The 18854-nt window shown below is 33.2% G+C and overlaps 2 protein-coding genes across 2 annotated transcripts; both read right to left on the bottom strand.

Annotated features, from left to right (window-relative positions):
* Positions 1-6940: 6940 nt before the first annotated feature.
* LOC139845437 (protein RADIALIS-like 1) lies at positions 6941-7763 on the bottom strand. The gene is made up of 2 exons (XM_071835696.1): positions 7446-7763; positions 6941-7170 (listed from the first exon to the last, which is right to left on the bottom strand). Exon 1 carries the CDS (start codon positions 7697-7699, stop codon positions 7451-7453), a length of 249 nt encoding a protein of 82 aa, XP_071691797.1. The 5' UTR covers positions 7700-7763; the 3' UTR covers positions 6941-7170; positions 7446-7450.
* A 5939-nt stretch (positions 7764-13702) lies between these two features.
* On the bottom strand, positions 13703-14838 carry LOC139845436 (glycine-rich RNA-binding protein GRP1A-like). Its single transcript, XM_071835695.1, has 2 exons — positions 14658-14838; positions 13703-14211 (listed from the first exon to the last, which is right to left on the bottom strand). The coding sequence occupies exons 1-2, from the start codon at positions 14769-14771 to the stop codon at positions 13840-13842; spliced, it is 486 nt and encodes a 161-aa protein (XP_071691796.1). The 5' UTR covers positions 14772-14838; the 3' UTR covers positions 13703-13839.
* Between the last annotated feature and the right edge of the window lie 4016 nt (positions 14839-18854).

Below are 18854 nucleotides of genomic sequence, written 5' to 3'. Positions count from 1 at the left end.
ACCTCAACCCTGTATAGCTAACTCAAACATTACTGCATATAGAGTGTCTATGGTTGTTCCAAATAATATATATACATGGGTCGATATGATATGTCAAAATATTTGTATACGTGTCTATGGTATCCCAAGATTACATAATATATTAGAATACATGTATAATACAATATAAGTTAGCTAGGATATGATTAATATAGATTTGTTACCAATTTTCACGTAGCTACAACAAGCAAAATTATCCAATCTTGTTTTACCCATAACTTCTTCGTTTTAAATCCGTTTTGAATGATTCAAGTTGCTATGGTTTCATATTGAACTTAAGTTTATGAATATAAACAGAAAAAGTATAAGTTTATAGTCGGAAATATAGGTTACAAGTCAATATTATAAGAGGTAGTCATTTCAATCTAAAGAACGACGTCTTGATGACCATTTTGAAAAACATACTTTCACTTTGAGTTTAATCATAATTTTTGCATATAGTTTCATGTTCATAAGAAAAATCATTTTCCCAGAAGAACAACTTTTAAATCAAAATTTATCATAGTTTTTAATTAACAAACCCAAAACAGCCCGCGGTGTTACTACGACGACGTATATCCGGTTTTATGGTGTTTTTCTTGTTTTCAGGTTTTAAATCATTAAGTTAGCATATAATATAGATATAGAACATGTGTCTAGTTGATTTTAAAAGTCAAGTTAGAAGGATTAACTTTTGTTTGCGAACAAGTTTAGAATTAACTAAACTATGTTCTAGTGATTACAAGTTTAAACCTTCGAATAAGATAGTTTTATATATATGATTCGAATGATGTTATGAACATCATTACTACCTCAAGTTTTGTGGATAAACCTACTGAAAATGAGAAAAATAGATCTAGCTTCAAAGGATCCTTGAATGGCTTGAAAGTTCTTGAAGCAAAATCATGACACGAAAACAAGTTCAAGTAAGATATCCACTCGAAATAAGATTGTTATAGTTATAGAAATTGAATAAAACTTTGAATATGAGTACTACCTTGTATTAGAGAGATATCTTACTATAAATAATAAAGATTTCTTGAGGTTGGATGATCACTTGAAATGGATTTGCAAGATTGAAAGTAAGCTAGCAAACTTGGAAGTGTTGTTGGTGTGTTCTTGAGTAGTTGTTTTGTATCTTAGTTTATGTATGGATTTATGAACTATATTGAGCTAGATTTTGATGAAGATGATGAAGAACACTTAGAACAAAGGAAGAAAACTTGAGAGAGAGTAATTTGATTCAAGAAAAATGTAAAGTGAATGTGTTTGTGGTACTCTTCATTCACGTGAATATGGGGTAGTCATATAGGCTCCATTAGTTTGTAATTTTGTTAGATATTTCATGCTAGATGTTAAATGATGGTTCTCACATATGTTGGTGACTCACAAGGGCAGCTAATAGCTGATCATTGGAGTGTATATACCAATAATAAATACATTTAGAAGCTGGGTATTGTACGAGTACGAATACGGGTGCATACGAGTAGAATTGTTGATGAAAATGAATGAGTATGTAATTGTAAGCATTTTTGTTAAGTAGAAGTACTTTGATAAGTGTCTTGAAGTCTTTCAAAAGTGTATGAATACATATTAAAACACTATATGTATATACATTTTAACTGAGTCGTTAAGTCATCGTTAGTCGTTACATGTAAATGTTGTTTTGAAACCTTTAAGTTAACGATCTTGTTAAATGTTGTTAACCCATTATTTATTATATCTAATGAGATATTAAATTATTACATTATCATGATATTATGATGTATTAATATATCTTAATATGATATATATATATATACATTTAAATGTCATTACAATGATAATCGGTACATATATGTCTCGTTTCAAAATCCTTAAGTTAGTAGTCTTGTTTTTACATATGTAGTTCATTGTTAATACACTTAATGATATGTTTACTTATCATTTATCATGTTTATATATATTGTATTAATATCTTAATATGATTCATATGTAATTAGTAAGATGTTGTTATAACGATAATCGTTATATATATCGTTTTCGAGTTTCTTAATTTGATAGTCTCATTTTTATGTATATAACTCATTGTTAAAATACCTAATGAGATACATACTTATCATAATATCATGTTAACTATATATATATATATATATATATATATATATATATATATATATATATATATATATATATATATATATATATATATATATATATATATATATATATATATATATATATATATATATATATATATATATATATATATATATATATATATATGTCTTCATATAGTTTTTACAAGTTTTAACGTTCGTGAATCGCCGGTCAACTTGGATGGTCAATTGTCTATATGAAACCTATTTCAATTAACCAAGTCTTAACAAGTTTTATTGTTTAACATGTTGAAAACACGTAATCATGTAAATATCAATTTCATTTAATAAAAATAAACATGAAAAAGTTCGGGTCACTACATTAGTGGCAATGCACACTCTGTTATTATCCCGAAGATTGCAATCGGCAACATCCAACATCATCACTTTGCCCATAGTTGAAGCAACTTTCTTAATAGCAGTAGGACCCCAAGCACACCTTGGCAACCCCCGCACTTCTACCCAAATCAGTCTGTCATCAAATGACAAAGTCATTTGAAACATTTTTGATGCAAGAGAATATCGACGAGGATGCATCCTTAGACGAGAAAGCAATACAAGCATCAGCAGAAGGGAACGTAATCTGAGCCCAAAGCCCACCCATATATTGTATGGTTAGGTCCGTGAACCTTTCATGATTACAGATGCGATAAAGAGATCCCAAAGAGTCAATGTGTCTAACCTTCACAAGCAAAGCATTACAAGCATTCTCAACCATAACCAACTCATGATCTTGAAGGCAAAGAACACTGGTAGATGTTTGAGAGTTAACATCTGGTCCTAGGGCTGCCTTCGTAATTGAAGCATAAGAGAGGCTTGGTTTATGGTTTGCACTGGAGATAGGTTTAGAGTTACTTTTTGTTTTCGGATAATGGTTTGCATGGTTATTAGGTTTGGGGATTGCAGAAGTTCTTATTCGGGTATGTAGTAGAATTTCAACAACAGAAGGAATTTTGGATGTTGGTGGTGGAGGAATCTGATTGGGTTGCTTTTTGGGTCTAGAGTAATGTGCTACCGCAACCCGCAGATGATAGTTGTCAATCCACACATCCGATAAAGCTTGAACATGTGATTTTTGGTCTTTAATGCCCATAAATCTAATGAATCCAAAGCATTTACCTGTCCGTGATAATTTTGAGGCGACATAAGCATCGATTAAACATCCCAATGAATCAAATGTCTTCCATAACACATCACAATCAACATGTTTAGGGAAATTGAGGACATAAAAAGAGGTAGAAATTTTCTCAGTATCATGTGAGGATTGGACTGTTTGTTAACATGTTTCTTATTACGATTACGATTGACCTGAATCCACTCGTCATTGAGCGTATTAGCCATAATCACACCGAAGGGGAGTGCCGGCGAAGAGAACCGGCAGCGAAGGGTAATTTTAATCAGTTAACGATAAGTTAATTTACGTTTAAAAAACAGTTAACATTCGGTTAATTAAACGTTAAAAAAATAAAGGAATAAAAAAAAGGTGTAAAAAGAAAGTAAAAATATTATAGATAAAATTGTTTCTCGCTACGGGGTGGTTTTGGTCAGTTAACGGTCAATTAATCTGAAGTTTTAAAAAGCCGTTTAACGGTAGGTTAACTAAACGTTTAAAAAATGAGAAATGAAGAGGAAAGAAGAAGTGAAAAAAAGTTATAAAAGATAATTATTATTTTTTTAATAAAAAGGTTATAATAGTTGTTAGCAAAAGAACAACAACAAACTCCACTAATTATCATGTGTGAAATTACTATTGAATAGTAGCTTACTCGTGATAATTAGTACTCCGTACGTAGGATACTTACTTCTATAAGGGTTTCTATCGACTCTAAAATAATTAAGTAATAAATGTTATACAGTAAGGGTTTACGTTATTCTACAAATATAACTTGACAAGACTCTAGTTATTTAGTCGACAGCAAGCGTCGATTTATTGACGACTTAACTGACTCTTAGAGCCTAAATTAGTTTTCAGACAGGATTTATTATCCATGGAAATTTGATTTTACCATTTTCATGATGTCTCAATTTTATTCTAAATTTAATTTTTTTCCTACTTATTGGCCGGAGGTCCACTCGGAAGCAATCTCTCTATCCATCGAAGAGAGAGAGATGACTTTCTTTACTTTTGAGAGTGTTTTCACTCTGGGTCGAGAAATGACTTGTCTTTATTCTCGGATAGAGGAAGAATTATATACATCTCACCTCCCCATATACCATTTATGTGGTATTGTGTTTTGTTGTTGTACAAATATAACTTGATTGAACACATAGATTTATTCATCTTTTTAAGTTAAAGTAAACTTAAATGAGTTTCATTTTTTATTCACGTACACGTTTTAATCTGTCTATTTTTTCTAATTGTTTGGCAAAAAAAAAGGTATATAAAAATGGAAGCTTTCAACAATTAAGAAAGAATCTAAGACGAACGCTTTAAAGTTGGTCAACGGACAACTAAACCAAAATATGGAACCACAAACCACAAAAAGACTCAAACACTACAAATAAACAGAACATGCAAACAAACACCAAAGATGGCCTAGAGACTATACAAATAGGAGGAAGAAATACTCCGAAAAGAATGTAGTATGCTGGAGGTGGGGAAGAGTTTGCATATATGAGTTCATTCTCTATGTGGAGCTAACGGCCAATTGGATCTAAAGTCGGCAACAATGTCTCCGTTGTTACGGAGAATGACGAATTCTTCTAAACTCATGTCACACTCATGGTGTGTCGGCGCCACCATGAAAATAGTTGTTTGTTAGCGGTTTCACAAGTTACACATGCGCATTGGTTTGACTTTAATGCAATTTGTGTGGTGGAAACTAATGTTGATGTCTGACGAACTTTTGGGAAATCCAAACAAAAAAGTTTTACCATAAAATTTCAGCTGATTGTTCAACATGTACAACAACAAAACCCAATACCACATGCGTGGTGTATGGGGGATGTGAGATGTAGACAATCATTCCCCTATCCGAGAATAAAGACAAGTCATTTCTCCACCCAGAGTGAAAACACTCTCAAAAGTAGAGAAAGTCACCTCTCTCTATTCGACGGATAGAGAAATTGCTTCCGAGTGGACCTCCAGTTAATAAGTAGGAAAATTTAAAAAAAAAAAAAAATGAGACGCCATGAAAATGGTAAAATCAAATTTCCATTGGTTTTAAATCCTGCCTGAAACTAATGTTCAACATGTGTCATGGTAAAATTCTTAGAATGAGTTATTCTAAGTGGTGATACTCTTATGTTGGAATATGATATTTCGTTTTGAATTATGATTGTTTGTTTTGATAATAATTGTCAGTTTAGACAATGTTTGATGGATGCGTTACCATCTCTTCTATTGGGTTAAAGATAATGTTAGCAACATGAATATGTGGATCTTGAAGTTGTCGTCGAGGAAGCGTCAACATTGGTGATCATGAGATTTGGAGAATTTGAAGCATGGGATGATTTGCTAGTAATTGATTCATATTCTCTAAATTGTAAATTTAGGGACCAAGTTATGCTTGAGGATCAAGTTGTTTTTGGTTGTCAAATTAAACTTCTTGATGAAGTTGAAATTGATATATAAAGGAGAGTTAAGCCTTTATTTCAACTTGCACAAAAAACAATACACTCTAAATTGTTTTGTGAATTAAATCTTTGTAAGAGTGTAGTTGGATTAATAGAAAATAGTAGATATCACATACTGCAATAGTGCTTTATCGGGTCTATGTAATTGTAAAAAAAATTATACAGTGAATTTTTCTATTTGAATGTCCGTGCTTTTTTTTCCACGTATTGTTAGTTTCTATTTCGTTTTTATTGGGTATGGGAGTTCAGAAATAGTACGTATGGCAAAAAAAAAATCATACCCAATGTGAAAACTCAAAATTCGATATTTTTGGTCCGGCTTCAGGCTGGATAAATGGGTCTAGGGCTGAGTATGTGGATCGTTTTAGTTTTTTCGTGGGTCCGATCCTGGGTCCGAGGATGGTTTAGACACAAACACGATTACCCGGCCCGTTTACCAGAAAAAGACCTGAGTCCATATACTCGGCCCGTAAAATTGATAACCCTACCCATAACTCAAATACTCGGCCCGTATAGCTAATTATCCGGCCCGTATACCCGAAATAAGACTCGAATACTCGAGAGAAAACTCGTTTATCCGATAATTCGTAAAATAGTGTGGGCCCGAATGCCCGTAGGGAAACATGTTTAACCACTCGTTAGTAACTAAATGGCGAACCAATGGGTCCAGATCCGTATTTGGGAAGAATTGTTTTAATCGAGTTCGAATCGGGATTACCTAAACCCAGCTCAAACCCGACCCGTCCTTAAGGATGAAAACGATCATTTTCCGGAAACTTACTCGCAAATTTAGTAATGTTTCTATAATTATTAGCTTTATTCGTTTTCTTGGCAAATTTTTAGATAAAATTACTGTATTGAGCATTCCATAACAACATGATAAAGTCAATCGCCCTTTGCTTCTTCTCCAGTCCGTTCATCAAGTCGAAGGAAGATAACACAGGATGCAACTTTATTGCAACATTTTAATGATCACATTGAAGAATTAATAAATGCTTCCATGGATGAACATAATACATTCTTTCATAAAATCGTCTCAAAGGTTTGTTACGTTACAGAATATTTCCCTAAACCTAAACTTTATATTATCCTTTTTATCTATTTTTAAATTGCTAATTTCCCCATAGCTTAAGTTCAAACTACTGCAAATCTTCAATTCATCCCTAATATGAAGATTAGAAAGTTCGTTTCTAGTTTGAAGATCCATATAATGAAGAAACATTTTGATTGCATGAACTCGATTACACGTATACAAATACAAGAGAAAATCGAAAGAAACTGAGACATTGTCTGCCAGGTTATCACAGAAATAAAATCACATTAACGAAATTCAAATTTCTAATTACGTCTGCTTGCATCGAAATCAATAATCGTTGCACATTTTATTGATTCTACTTGTTCATGTCCGCGTTTAACTTCACGCATTAGGTTTGACATCCTGCATTATAGACAAACATATTCATGAATGTGGATGAAAAGGTTAACATTTACACATTTATTTTTATTGCTATATAATATAATTATAATTTATTAATTAATTTACGCAGTTTAACCATCGTCAAGATACGAGTATATACGTAATGGCAACTAACAACTTGATTAGCAGGAATAATGCATATGAACTAGTTAGAGATTATTGTGTTCATTAAGCTTGATTAATGTTTTTTATTTTTTATTTTTATGAATGCAAATGAACTTATACTAATATATTACCTCAGCTAGGCCCGGCCAGCGGTCCTGTAATTTGGGTAAGGAACTCGGCCACTCTCGATGTGCTTGACATCTTCCACGAGGTCATCGTAATGCTGCTTAACTTCCTCTGCAGTTTTGTCACCAACGGCCTTAGCGACATTATGCCAACGGTCAGGTGTGTCCCTGTCAAACACAGCCAGAGCCTTCTCGAACGCCTTATTCTGCTTTGCAGTCCATGAACCCGACCCACGTGAAGACATTGAGCTAGATGCCATATGTCAAAAAGCTAGACAGAATACAAGTGAGTTTGAGCGTTGACAGAACACTCTTTTAAGTGAAGTTTTAGAGCTGATATGTGTCGATAGGTGGCAATGTATGTCTTTTATAAGCTCCAGGAACAGAGGGAGGGGTAGTGGGGTCCAGTCATGCCAGTTGGCCTATAAAGATCGTAGAACCGGAATAATATTGAATGATTCGTTTCCTTAAGCATCTCAAAAGTGAGTAGAATTTTGGGTCAAACCTTCGGCATGTGGGTTCTCTTATGTAATACAATATCATACTTTTAAAAAAAAGGTTGGATCGGTTACCTGATATACAGTTTTTCCCTAAATTATCTACAGTATTATTTATTGTATAGCATATGTGCTTCAGATATCACCACTCGTGTTAACAGAAGAGTGGCACCCCGGGGTATCCGGGTTTCATGGGATCGAGGGTTCGAATCCAGAGAGAGTCGTCTCAAATATTATGAGCAGTTAATTTGGGGTTTGTTCCCTAGATTGTGCCTTATGGGCAGTTAAACTAGGGTTTCCTCTTGACACGTGATCTGGATATGATGGGTGGATTCTGGCCTCCGTCAGTGACTCCTAACATGTTCAGATATCAACGCTCAATTCACATGATTGGTTTAATTGTGACAGATACAATCTTAAGTTGGGTAGTTTAGCAACTCAGTGCCATAAAACAGAAACATGCCAATTGATTTACATTTGAATTATTTCACATAAATAAGGTGTGCACAGTCATTGATGAAATAAACATAGATAGATTAGATAGATAACTTTCATTAGAGTATCAAAACCTAATCTTACTAGTTTTAGAGTTCATTTTATAAATATAAATGAAATGACATGAAATGGCCCTTCGTGGGTTATCCAGATATGTACTTTGTCCTGAACAAAACTCCGAATTTAATAGCTGGCTAGTTGTGTTTCCGTACAATGATTTCTTATGTCGATTGTTTAAAGAAAACGTTAACATGTGTTATCTACTTATCTCTGCTCGTGGTATGAACTGTATTATAATTTTCTAGCTCTTGTACTATATGATCTTTTTGTTTCTATTATTTTTTATATCATATGCTTTAAATATTGCTAAGAGGACCTCCCTTCTCCACTGATAACCTTTTTTTTTTTTTTTTTTTTTACTTTGGAGGTGATTTATGTTCTTCTAAAGCAAGTACATGAAAATCTTAACAACTCTATTAGTACTCAATTAGTACTACAATCTTGTTAAGTTTCGATAAAATCAAAGGTCATTATTGTGTGCATATAATAGCGTTTATTTGTTTTAATATGTCCTTTTATCCTTTACAGTTTCGTCCCCTGTCTGCTGAGGTGCTTACACGTAATACAGGTAAGTAGTTAACACACAATAAGCTCATCAAATCTTGTTTAACTATCAACAATAATTTCCAATTATATGCTGCACATATTTGAACCTCACTGGCAGTATATTATGATATACTAGCAAATCTCTTATGATACAAATTTATTTTCTTATAAATCATAATGATTACAGTACCTTGTTCAGGTTGTGGAGCCAACATTTGCTGTCATTGGCCTAATTAGTTGGCCCGACAATAGATACAAATCTTTATATTGATGCTTCTGTGGATTATAACTTTATGGTATTAGGTAAATTACGTTTATGTACCGCTAGTAGTACAGGAATCTTTTTGTTAGGATCATCTATTTTAGAACTTGTATAAGTGTTTCTTTATTCTTTAACACACTTTTTAATTCCCATCATTAAATTAAAACATTATATGCAACATTATGCATATTCTAAGTTTGTAATGGCTTCTAATTCTTAGTCTTTCCTCGATTATTCTGACTGATGTGATAAAAAAGATGAATAAAATGTCACGACAACAGTGCGTGATCAGAATATTATCTCCAATTTTTGGATGATATGCCACAAGAATATAGATTTATGATAAGTGGATACCAGAATATAGTCGAAAAGTGATACTGTATAAGTATATTATGTTTGTTACAGAAGTATGTTACTCTGGGTATTATTATTATTATATAAGTTTAAAACCAGAACTGTTATAAGCTTTATAAAATAGTTTCAAGAACCACGAGCTATCATAGCTCAGTGGTACCGGCCCATATCCTGGGCATGAGATTTCAAAGTATGTGACCCGGTTTCGAATCTCGTCAGGGGGTTTTCCCATGTCCTGGGTTTCCTCCTGACAGGTGTTATGGATATGATCGGGTGGGTGGTTCAACATGTGTTGGACCCCATCAGTGACTCCTAACAAGCTGTTCAAAAAAAAAATAGTCTTAAAAGAGTCGGGGATGCATTTACTCACATACATAAGCTTATGCCTAAAACGTTGCGTCTAATTAAGTTTCCTCCATCTCATTTGTAAGCATAAGCTGCAAGTTCTTTACTTCAGTAGTCAGTTCCACTATCAGTTTCCTAATATATGAAGTAAAAATCATCATCCTTGGTCAATCATGGTCAACAATCCAGGTATAACTGAAGACTCACCTTTATCCATTATGTTTGTGGATCGTACGTGTACCTAATGGACTCGGATTAATGTTTATTATAACAAATGGAATTGGAAAGAACTCGGGGAATATCTGACTTCTGTGAGTAGTGACTAGAGATGTAGAACCATATTCAGTTTTAGTGGCAAATGCATATTTACATGGAGCTATCATAAATTCTGTAATGCTGTCGCACTCTTTGAGCTATCATAAATTCCTTGGACGACATTGTTTCAACTTTTAACAAATTACTTGGCCTATAGTTGCCCAGTAATCCGGAATCAACGAACAAAAGACAGTTTATTATTGTACTTACAGTATAAAATATGACTTGAAATATGGTGACATAATTCGGATTTATATTCATCTTCATAATGTTTCTATTTTATAAAGGTTTACTCCGTATAATAGTAGAAGAGGTGTTTCATGTTACATTTATGCATGGTTAATTCAGTTGAATAAAACCATTTAATAGGGTAAAAAACATTAATTTCATGACCCATATGAGTATATGACATGCTGATCCAATAATTTTGAAAGTTTTGAATTTTTTTACCCATTTGATCAGTTAGAATAAAAAGCTAATATATGTATCCAAAATGAGGTGTAAGCCTGTAAAGAGTGTGACAGCTATACTTGGCAAACGGTCAGGTTGGGTCGGTTTGGGTAACGGACAAAAAGGTTTTGAGTTGAAATGGGTAATGGGTCAAGTGGGTCAACTTTTTAAACGGGTCCAAATTGGCCAGGGCGCGTCAGTTGGGTAACGGGTAGAAACGGGTCAAATGGGTCCAAACGGCCATAATGTTTGGCAGATGAAACTTGTTATGATCGACTCATTTGACTCATTCACAAGACCCATTAGACTTATCTCTATTTATTGAGCTTTGGGAATTGATACCCGATTAGATATGTTCCTTTATATTTTGTATAGAATCCAATAGGTTTGATGGAAACTCATTGGACCTTTTCTTAATATTGATTTATATTGCTAGGCCTAGTTCCCAATTGACCCGAAAGCTTGACCCAACTGACCCAGATTGGAGAGCGTGGGTCTCAATTGCTAGGTATAGTAACAACCATATATCAATTCTTATGCCTCGTGATATTTATATTGTTTGCTGTTAAAGGTTTCATGTGTAAGAGATAAAAATGCACAATCATAGTTATATGCTGTGAATGTTGGCCTAAATATGGAGAATTCCTATTGACCAGTAAATATTCGTCTACTTTAAAGTCTAGGACATAATGTAACTATGGAAATCACTCGAATATCGAAATTCAAGTTGCTACGCTGACCTGAAAAGCATATAAAGTATGCAACTTTCTTTAGGAATCTGTACATTAATTAGAGATAGGAAGTGAGATTCATCCTCACATTGATATGTCTAAAAGGCATCATTCTATCATCATATAGCAAAAGTTAACTTTGTGGATTCCTATGTCCATTCTTGCAAGTTGAAGAAACTTTCACCTTGATTTTTGAATGGTCCTGGCATCTCATATCTTAAAAAATGTCATTTTAAGATATCTTTATGATAATTATAATTATATATATTACAGATAAGTTATATATGCAGTCTCTCTCCTTCAGTCGCAAGCGAATATGAATCTATAGTTTTGTTGGAGAACTGGTCCTGCAGAAGGTTGAAATCTTCCCATGGTCGACTTGAACAATATTATTGTTTAATATCATGAACATATCAAGTAGTATGAAAGATGCTGTTTAACATTTTAAGTTTAAGCTTTAAAGTTGTATATCATCCAGTTGATATGGGCTTCAGATTTGGGTCTTCGACTATTTACAGCCACTTGTTGGAATGGACCACATTGGGGTATGGGTTTGGGTTTCGCCGTTTGGGATCATGCGCCACATCAGCGCCAAGCCGTCAACCTCTTTTAGTTACCTTTCACTTTGTTTCTCTAAACAGTCTCCCTTTTACTAAACAATACCCACAAATATAAATTGTGCAAGTTACAAAACACAACTCACAAATATATAAGAATTGGATCCTACCCTTTGGCACCAACCTCACGCCAACAAAATGGGGCTGCACTTTGCGCTTCCTTGCCTATCTTGGCCAAATTCTTGGCGCACATAATTTGGCTTAGATAGGGAGAGGCCTAACAATCAGATAATGATAATCAAGGTTGAAGAACTTGGAACTCGGGGAGTTCTCGGCGGGACAATTTTTAGGAGTTCTCGGGGGAGAACTCGGAAGAAATCGGTGGTTGACTTTCGTTGAAGAAATTGACTTTGAATTATTTTTGAAAAGATATAAATCGGTAGAACCTCTGATAAAGGAAAGAGATGCTGTGTATGAATCACTCACATATTCTTATATATTTTTGAATATATATATATATATATATATATATATATATATGTGTGTGTGTGTGTGTGTGTGTGTGTGTGTGTGTGTGTGTGTGTGTGCGCGTGTGTGTGTAAATATTAGCCTTTGAGATAATTTACGAGATTTGACCGATTTTTTCGAGAAGTTAACCGATTTGACCGAGAAGTTGACGATTTTTCCGAGAAATCAGTCGTTGACCGATAAAATTACACGTTGACCGATTTTTTGCCGATTCACAAAACGAGTTCTCGTAAGGATTGAGTTTCCGAGTTCTCGGCGATTTTTTCCGATTTTTACAACCATGATGATAATACTTGTTTGTTATGAGTTGGATTTTATTTAATTCAGATAAACTTGAAATTTTTAATTATGGGTCAAAACCATAAACCAAAAACTATAGTGTCAAACGCTTAAGTAGATGAAAATATAATTATAATAGTCTAACAAAATCCAATGACGATTGATTATAGATACAACAATGTAGATTTTGCTGTCCAAAAAAGAAAAAACAACAATGTAAATTTAGCAATGGTAGGTGTATCTGCCAAGGACTTCTTTTTACTTGGAGGAATGAATTTTGCTCTGATTGCATTTACCAGGGAGCTTAATGCAGGACGCCATGTCATTCTAGAACTGGAACTCAGATTGAAGCAACTCATACACCAAGAAAATCCCCAACTACCAGCTGTAGTTGCAGGACATGACCATTAATATTGTTGCAGTTTTGTTATGGCATTACTAATAGAGTTAACTTATATTATTGAGATTTCGTTTCACTATTATGTTAAGAACTCGAACTCAAACTCAAACTCGCTAAAACAAGATGTCATCAAATCTCTAGCTATCATCCACGGTAGAGGTTCAAACCATTTCTCAAGCCATGTTATTACATGGTTTTTTATTCAGAGGTGAAATTGGATCCCAAGTTAACTTTTCAAACTACTCAAGTTTGAGTTCTTGCATTACAAGTTCAATTCTTTTGGTGTCATTTGTCTCAAAGGCTTCTCAACCATTCATTTAGTGAAATTGGTATTCATCATTTTAAAGTGACTTTAGTGTTGTGTTCATCATTCTATAAAGGAAGTTAGTTTCATATTATAAATGTTATAATTGTCTCGATAATAATTAAAAAAAAAAATGGATATTTCGGAACCAGATTTTTTCATTGAAAAACTCATCTGAGATAACAGGTCAAAAACAGAAGCACATAAACACAACAATTACTTAAAACTTTATAAAAATACCAAACCAGATCCCGATCTTAAATCTAAAACCCTAATTTCACCATCTTCCATCGGAATCACCTCCTCCTCTGGAATCACGTCCACCACCATAACCACCACCGCCATAACCACGGTCACGTCCACCTCCATAACCACCGCCGCCTTCGCGACGATCACCTCCATAACCACCACCGCCTCCTCCGTATCCTCCGTCACGGCGACCACCACCTCCACCGTATCCACCTTCACGGCGGCCACCACCACCACCACCGCCTCCACCGCTTCGGCTTTGCGCCTCGTTAACGGTTATGTTACGTCCGTCAAGACTTTGACCGTTCATTCCTTCAATTGCGTCTCTCAACCCTTGTTCCTCCTTGAATGTTACGAATCCAAATCCTCTAGATCTACCGGTCTCCCGATCGGTAATGATCTGAATAACACAAAAACAAAATCGTTAGATCTGGAAACTGATCAACCGTAATAAAACCAAAATAAACTGTTAACAGACTTATGATTAAATATATCGTTTAAAATCGTAGTATTATAAACTGCACAATATATATACAGATAATAAATAATAAGTTTAATACTCGTAATTTGAAAAAATAAATTAATAAGATAACATAGACACAGATCTAAAAATACTGAAATCTAATTAATTGTAAAATTAATCGATTCGATCGTCTGTCTCTAAAAAGAGAAGAGGATGAACGTACCGTTAATCGATATCAGTATCAGTAAAACAGTAACAGTTCAAAGTAACAGTAACAGTAACAGTAACAGATCAAAGTAACAGAGTTGGTGTGATTTCTCATGTCAAACAAAGCCGAATAAGGATCGATCCAGATCCGAATCCGAACTCTGTGACAAACGGACCTTCGAATCGACGATTTCTCCGTATTGAGAGAATGCTTCTTCGAGTGATCGATCAGTTGTTGCCCACGCAAGGCCGCCGACGAAACATCTGAACTCAACGTCTGCTGAAGCCATTAATTGAACGGAAAATGATAGCTAAAAGAAGGAACGATGGATGTGTGAGTGACGAAGGGTGGAAATGGTGTCATTATATAGGCGGGGGAAGGGGTCAATTGGCCATGGTTGGCTAACTTGCTCGTTGTGAGTGGTGCGCACATCAAGATAACCATGGTTTAGATATGGGACTCACGCTAAAGTCGTGTGAATTTTAACACAACCAGGCAACCAGCAGTAGAGACTTGATGGTAAGTTAAAAGAAAGTGGCTTGGTAGCTTGTTTTTTACTGGGTTTATAATCGGGTTTAAACCGTTACGCTGTTTTATTTATTTTATTTTTTTATTTTATTTTTAAAAACAAATTGTTGGCATCGAATACTCTCATTTGAACCCACCCTAGTGGTCCAGTTTAGTGTTTAGTCGTGTAGGGTAGGGTGAGGCTTGATACACATAACTTTCATTTTAGTGTTTTATTTTTATTAGCTTCGTTTCGTTTATTTGTTTGATGTTTAGTGTTTAGTCATGTAGGGTGAGGCTTGATACACATAACTTTCATTTTGGTGCTTTCTAGTTTCAGTCGTTTTCCTATCTGTTTTGTGTAGCCTCGGTTGTTGGTGTTCTTTTTGAAAACGCCTTCATTTCTATATGAATTATCGTCTTTTTAGATTAAAAAAAGTAGGAATGCGTTAAGTTTGATATGAATAGTTTTCTTTTTAACATTCAAATGAAAACGTTGATAAGTGAATTTAAATGTTCAAATAACTTTTTGAGATTTATAATGAGACTTAAAAATATAATTTTTAAAAAATATTAATGAAATGGAAAAAAAATATTTTATTAATGAATGGAAAAAAATATTTTAAAGTTACCAAGGCGAACTCTAAGCCAAAATATCAACGGGAGCGAAAACAATGAGAAATAGTGATTAAATGCTAATTAACAACGTTCAAAAGTTGAACGTTAAACACAAATTATTCTCGCATAATAATAGTAATCTTTTATCTTTTTATCTTTTATTCTAATTATACACAAAGGTGACTGTCATTGTTTTAGATTACACTATTCATCACTTTGGGAAACTCGCAAAGCAAGTTAACTCTTGGAGGTTAGTAAATTCACTTGGCGAGTTGAATTACTTAGTCCAATTGATCGATTACAAATATTAAAACGTTCATCATATAGTGTTAATCGATTAGGTTAAAAGTTTATTTTGTTAGAAACTTAATGTTAAAATTTTGCGCTTAATACTGAAATTAGTGATTGATTTATTTTATTAGATGGATCTTAAGATATATAATATAATAATTAATAATATACTATAATTATAATAATTAATAATTAATTAATTAATAATAATAATAATAATAATAATAATAATAATTAATAATAATAATAATAATAATAATAATAATAATAATAATAATAATAATATAACACTATTTAAATATGGAAATTAAGGTATAATTTATTTGGTAAAATATTACTGTACTCCGTATATATTACGCGGAGTAATTGAAGAAAGGGAAGTGATATGTACATAACTCAAAATTATTATATACACAAACTTCATACTTTATAGTATTGTACTGTATGACACTGTAAAATATCACCCTTGAACAAACCTTTCATCACAACGGACGGCAGAATCGGGTTAGGTGAGAGTTGGGATGGTGGTTGAAAACTAAGATATTTTCTTTCTTTCGGTGGCCCATGACAGGTAATGCCTTGATCTTTTACATATGGAAAGATATTTTCACTCTCAATTTAGCAAGTATTTAATTTAATATTTAAATATTGAATGAATATTACAATAAAATTTTGATAAAGGAGTACTCTGTAATAAATATAGAGAGGTAATCCTTAGAACACTGGGAGTGGTGATTGAGGTCAATTGGCATATCAAGTGTAACTTGGTGAGTCAGAAAAAGTGGGAAGTGGTGACCTATGTCATTGGAGCATGTCAGTTTTTATTTTTATTATTTTTTAATAATTTTAAATATAACATAAATTAATAAAAATAACTTTCATTAAAAAAATAAAAAAAATTACATTTCCTAAGAAAATAAAAAAAAAAACATACGATTCCTAAAAATTAAAAAAAAAACATTACGATTCCTAAAAAAGGAAAAACATTACCAACCTAAAATTAAAAATAAAAATATTACAAGTCCTAAAAATAAAAAAAACAAACCGAAATTTCCTAAAAATTAACTAGTCCGATCGAGCCTTTCACGTGGTTTTAGGACTATTGTATCCCTCATCACTCTCGTTGTGCGGGTAATGAGGATGTGGACGGCGGATGAATTCTCGGGACCATATGTGGATACAATACAAGTCGATAGACTCGTCGTTCAGTTTTGCTTTCCAGACTAGTTCTTCCCATTCTTGTTCAGTCGTGAGAAACTCAAAGGTTTGAGTTTCTGGAACGATGTACATAAAATCTGAGGCCTCGAAGTCGACATGCTCTCGTATGTAGTCGAACAAACGCCCTGTGTCCTACCCGTTAACGTCCTCGCTGAGCTCTCCACCGTGGTATACATTGTGATGACCCGGAAATTTCTGACCAAATTTAAACTTTATCTTTAAATGATTTAATGTTTTCGACATGATAAGCAAAGTCTGTAATGTTGAGTCTCAAAGTTTTGGAACTATATTCATATAATCAATTATTCTTTGACTGTTCTCGAAGATTCACGAACAATATATATATAACTTAATGTGCATATATATATATATATATATATATATATATACATGAATTCAAGTTATTTAGTACACGATAGTAACATTCGATTATTGATTCGATTGATATTTAGATAAGTTAACTAAAACGGTTTAAGATGAACCAGTAAAACACTAATTTGCTACAGTATTTTCGAATTGCTACAGTACCCGAAAAGCTACAGTGTTTTCGAAAATCACTATTTGCTACAGTAAAAAACTTTGCTACAATAACTTTGCTACAGTAAAACACTATTTCAAAATAAAAATGTATATGTATATACTACGAGACGATGATTTATAGAAGTAAATGACCAAAACACTCGAAAGTTTAAGATACACTTTGAGTGATATAGTTTATTGATAATTTAAGACTATATTTTAACAAATGTACGGGTCACGAAACGTAAAGAGCCAGTTTTCTCAGCGTATGAATGGACATTCGAAAAATCAGAACCGGGACATAAGTCGCGTGATGACGTACGACTTATCGGAACAAAAATTACAAGTCAACTATGCACGTGAATTTAATATAATATATAATTAATTATATAAATTATATATTATAAATATAATTAATAAAGATGTCGACAAGCGTAGGACAAAAACGATTGTGAGGTGAAAAAAGAGGCCATGCCATCGCATGGCCATTGTGCCTCAGACCCATGCGATCGCATGGAGGGCTGGGACAGGCCACATCTATAAATTTGATCGAATTCGCGATTTGTTTCTCACAATTCAATTCACTCTCATCTCTGTCTCCTTATATATTATTATTATTATTATTATTATTATTATTATTATTATTATTATTATTATTAAGATTATTATTAATCTAATTATTATTAGTAATATTATATTATTAGTATTATACATAAAATACTACGACAAGGTTATGTCCAAACGATTTCAAAAATGGTTATCGAGTGAGTCGAAGCTAAGGAAACTATAGGATATAGCTATGGAGGTTATGGGTAATGTCGTGGGTATTATTGGCAAGACAAACCTAGTGTTAAACATCTCCGTTACGTCTACGTACTTTCCTACAATATTGAATTTCAATATTGATACGTAAGCACTCATATTTTATCTTTTATATATTAATTGTGTATCCATGTCTAGTGCTCGAATATATGTTCATACATACGTGTATGCTAAATTTCGTCGTTAAACAGTTTATAATAGATCACGAATTAAATACATATATTACTGGTAAAAGGTATATGATATACATGTTTTTGGAAAGCTGACGAAAAATCAATAACTTTTCATTTAGATATCGAATAGTTTCGATGAACGGATTAAAATATATGATCAACTGAATTATAATTAACGTTAATTGGAATTGCTTTTGAATCTGCAATTAATATTTAAACAACTT

This window comes from Rutidosis leptorrhynchoides, chromosome 4 (assembly GCF_046630445.1).
Source record: "Rutidosis leptorrhynchoides isolate AG116_Rl617_1_P2 chromosome 4, CSIRO_AGI_Rlap_v1, whole genome shotgun sequence".
NCBI classification, from domain to species: Eukaryota; Viridiplantae; Streptophyta; class Magnoliopsida; order Asterales; family Asteraceae; genus Rutidosis; species Rutidosis leptorrhynchoides.
This window is presented reverse-complemented; position numbering and strand designations above follow the sequence as displayed.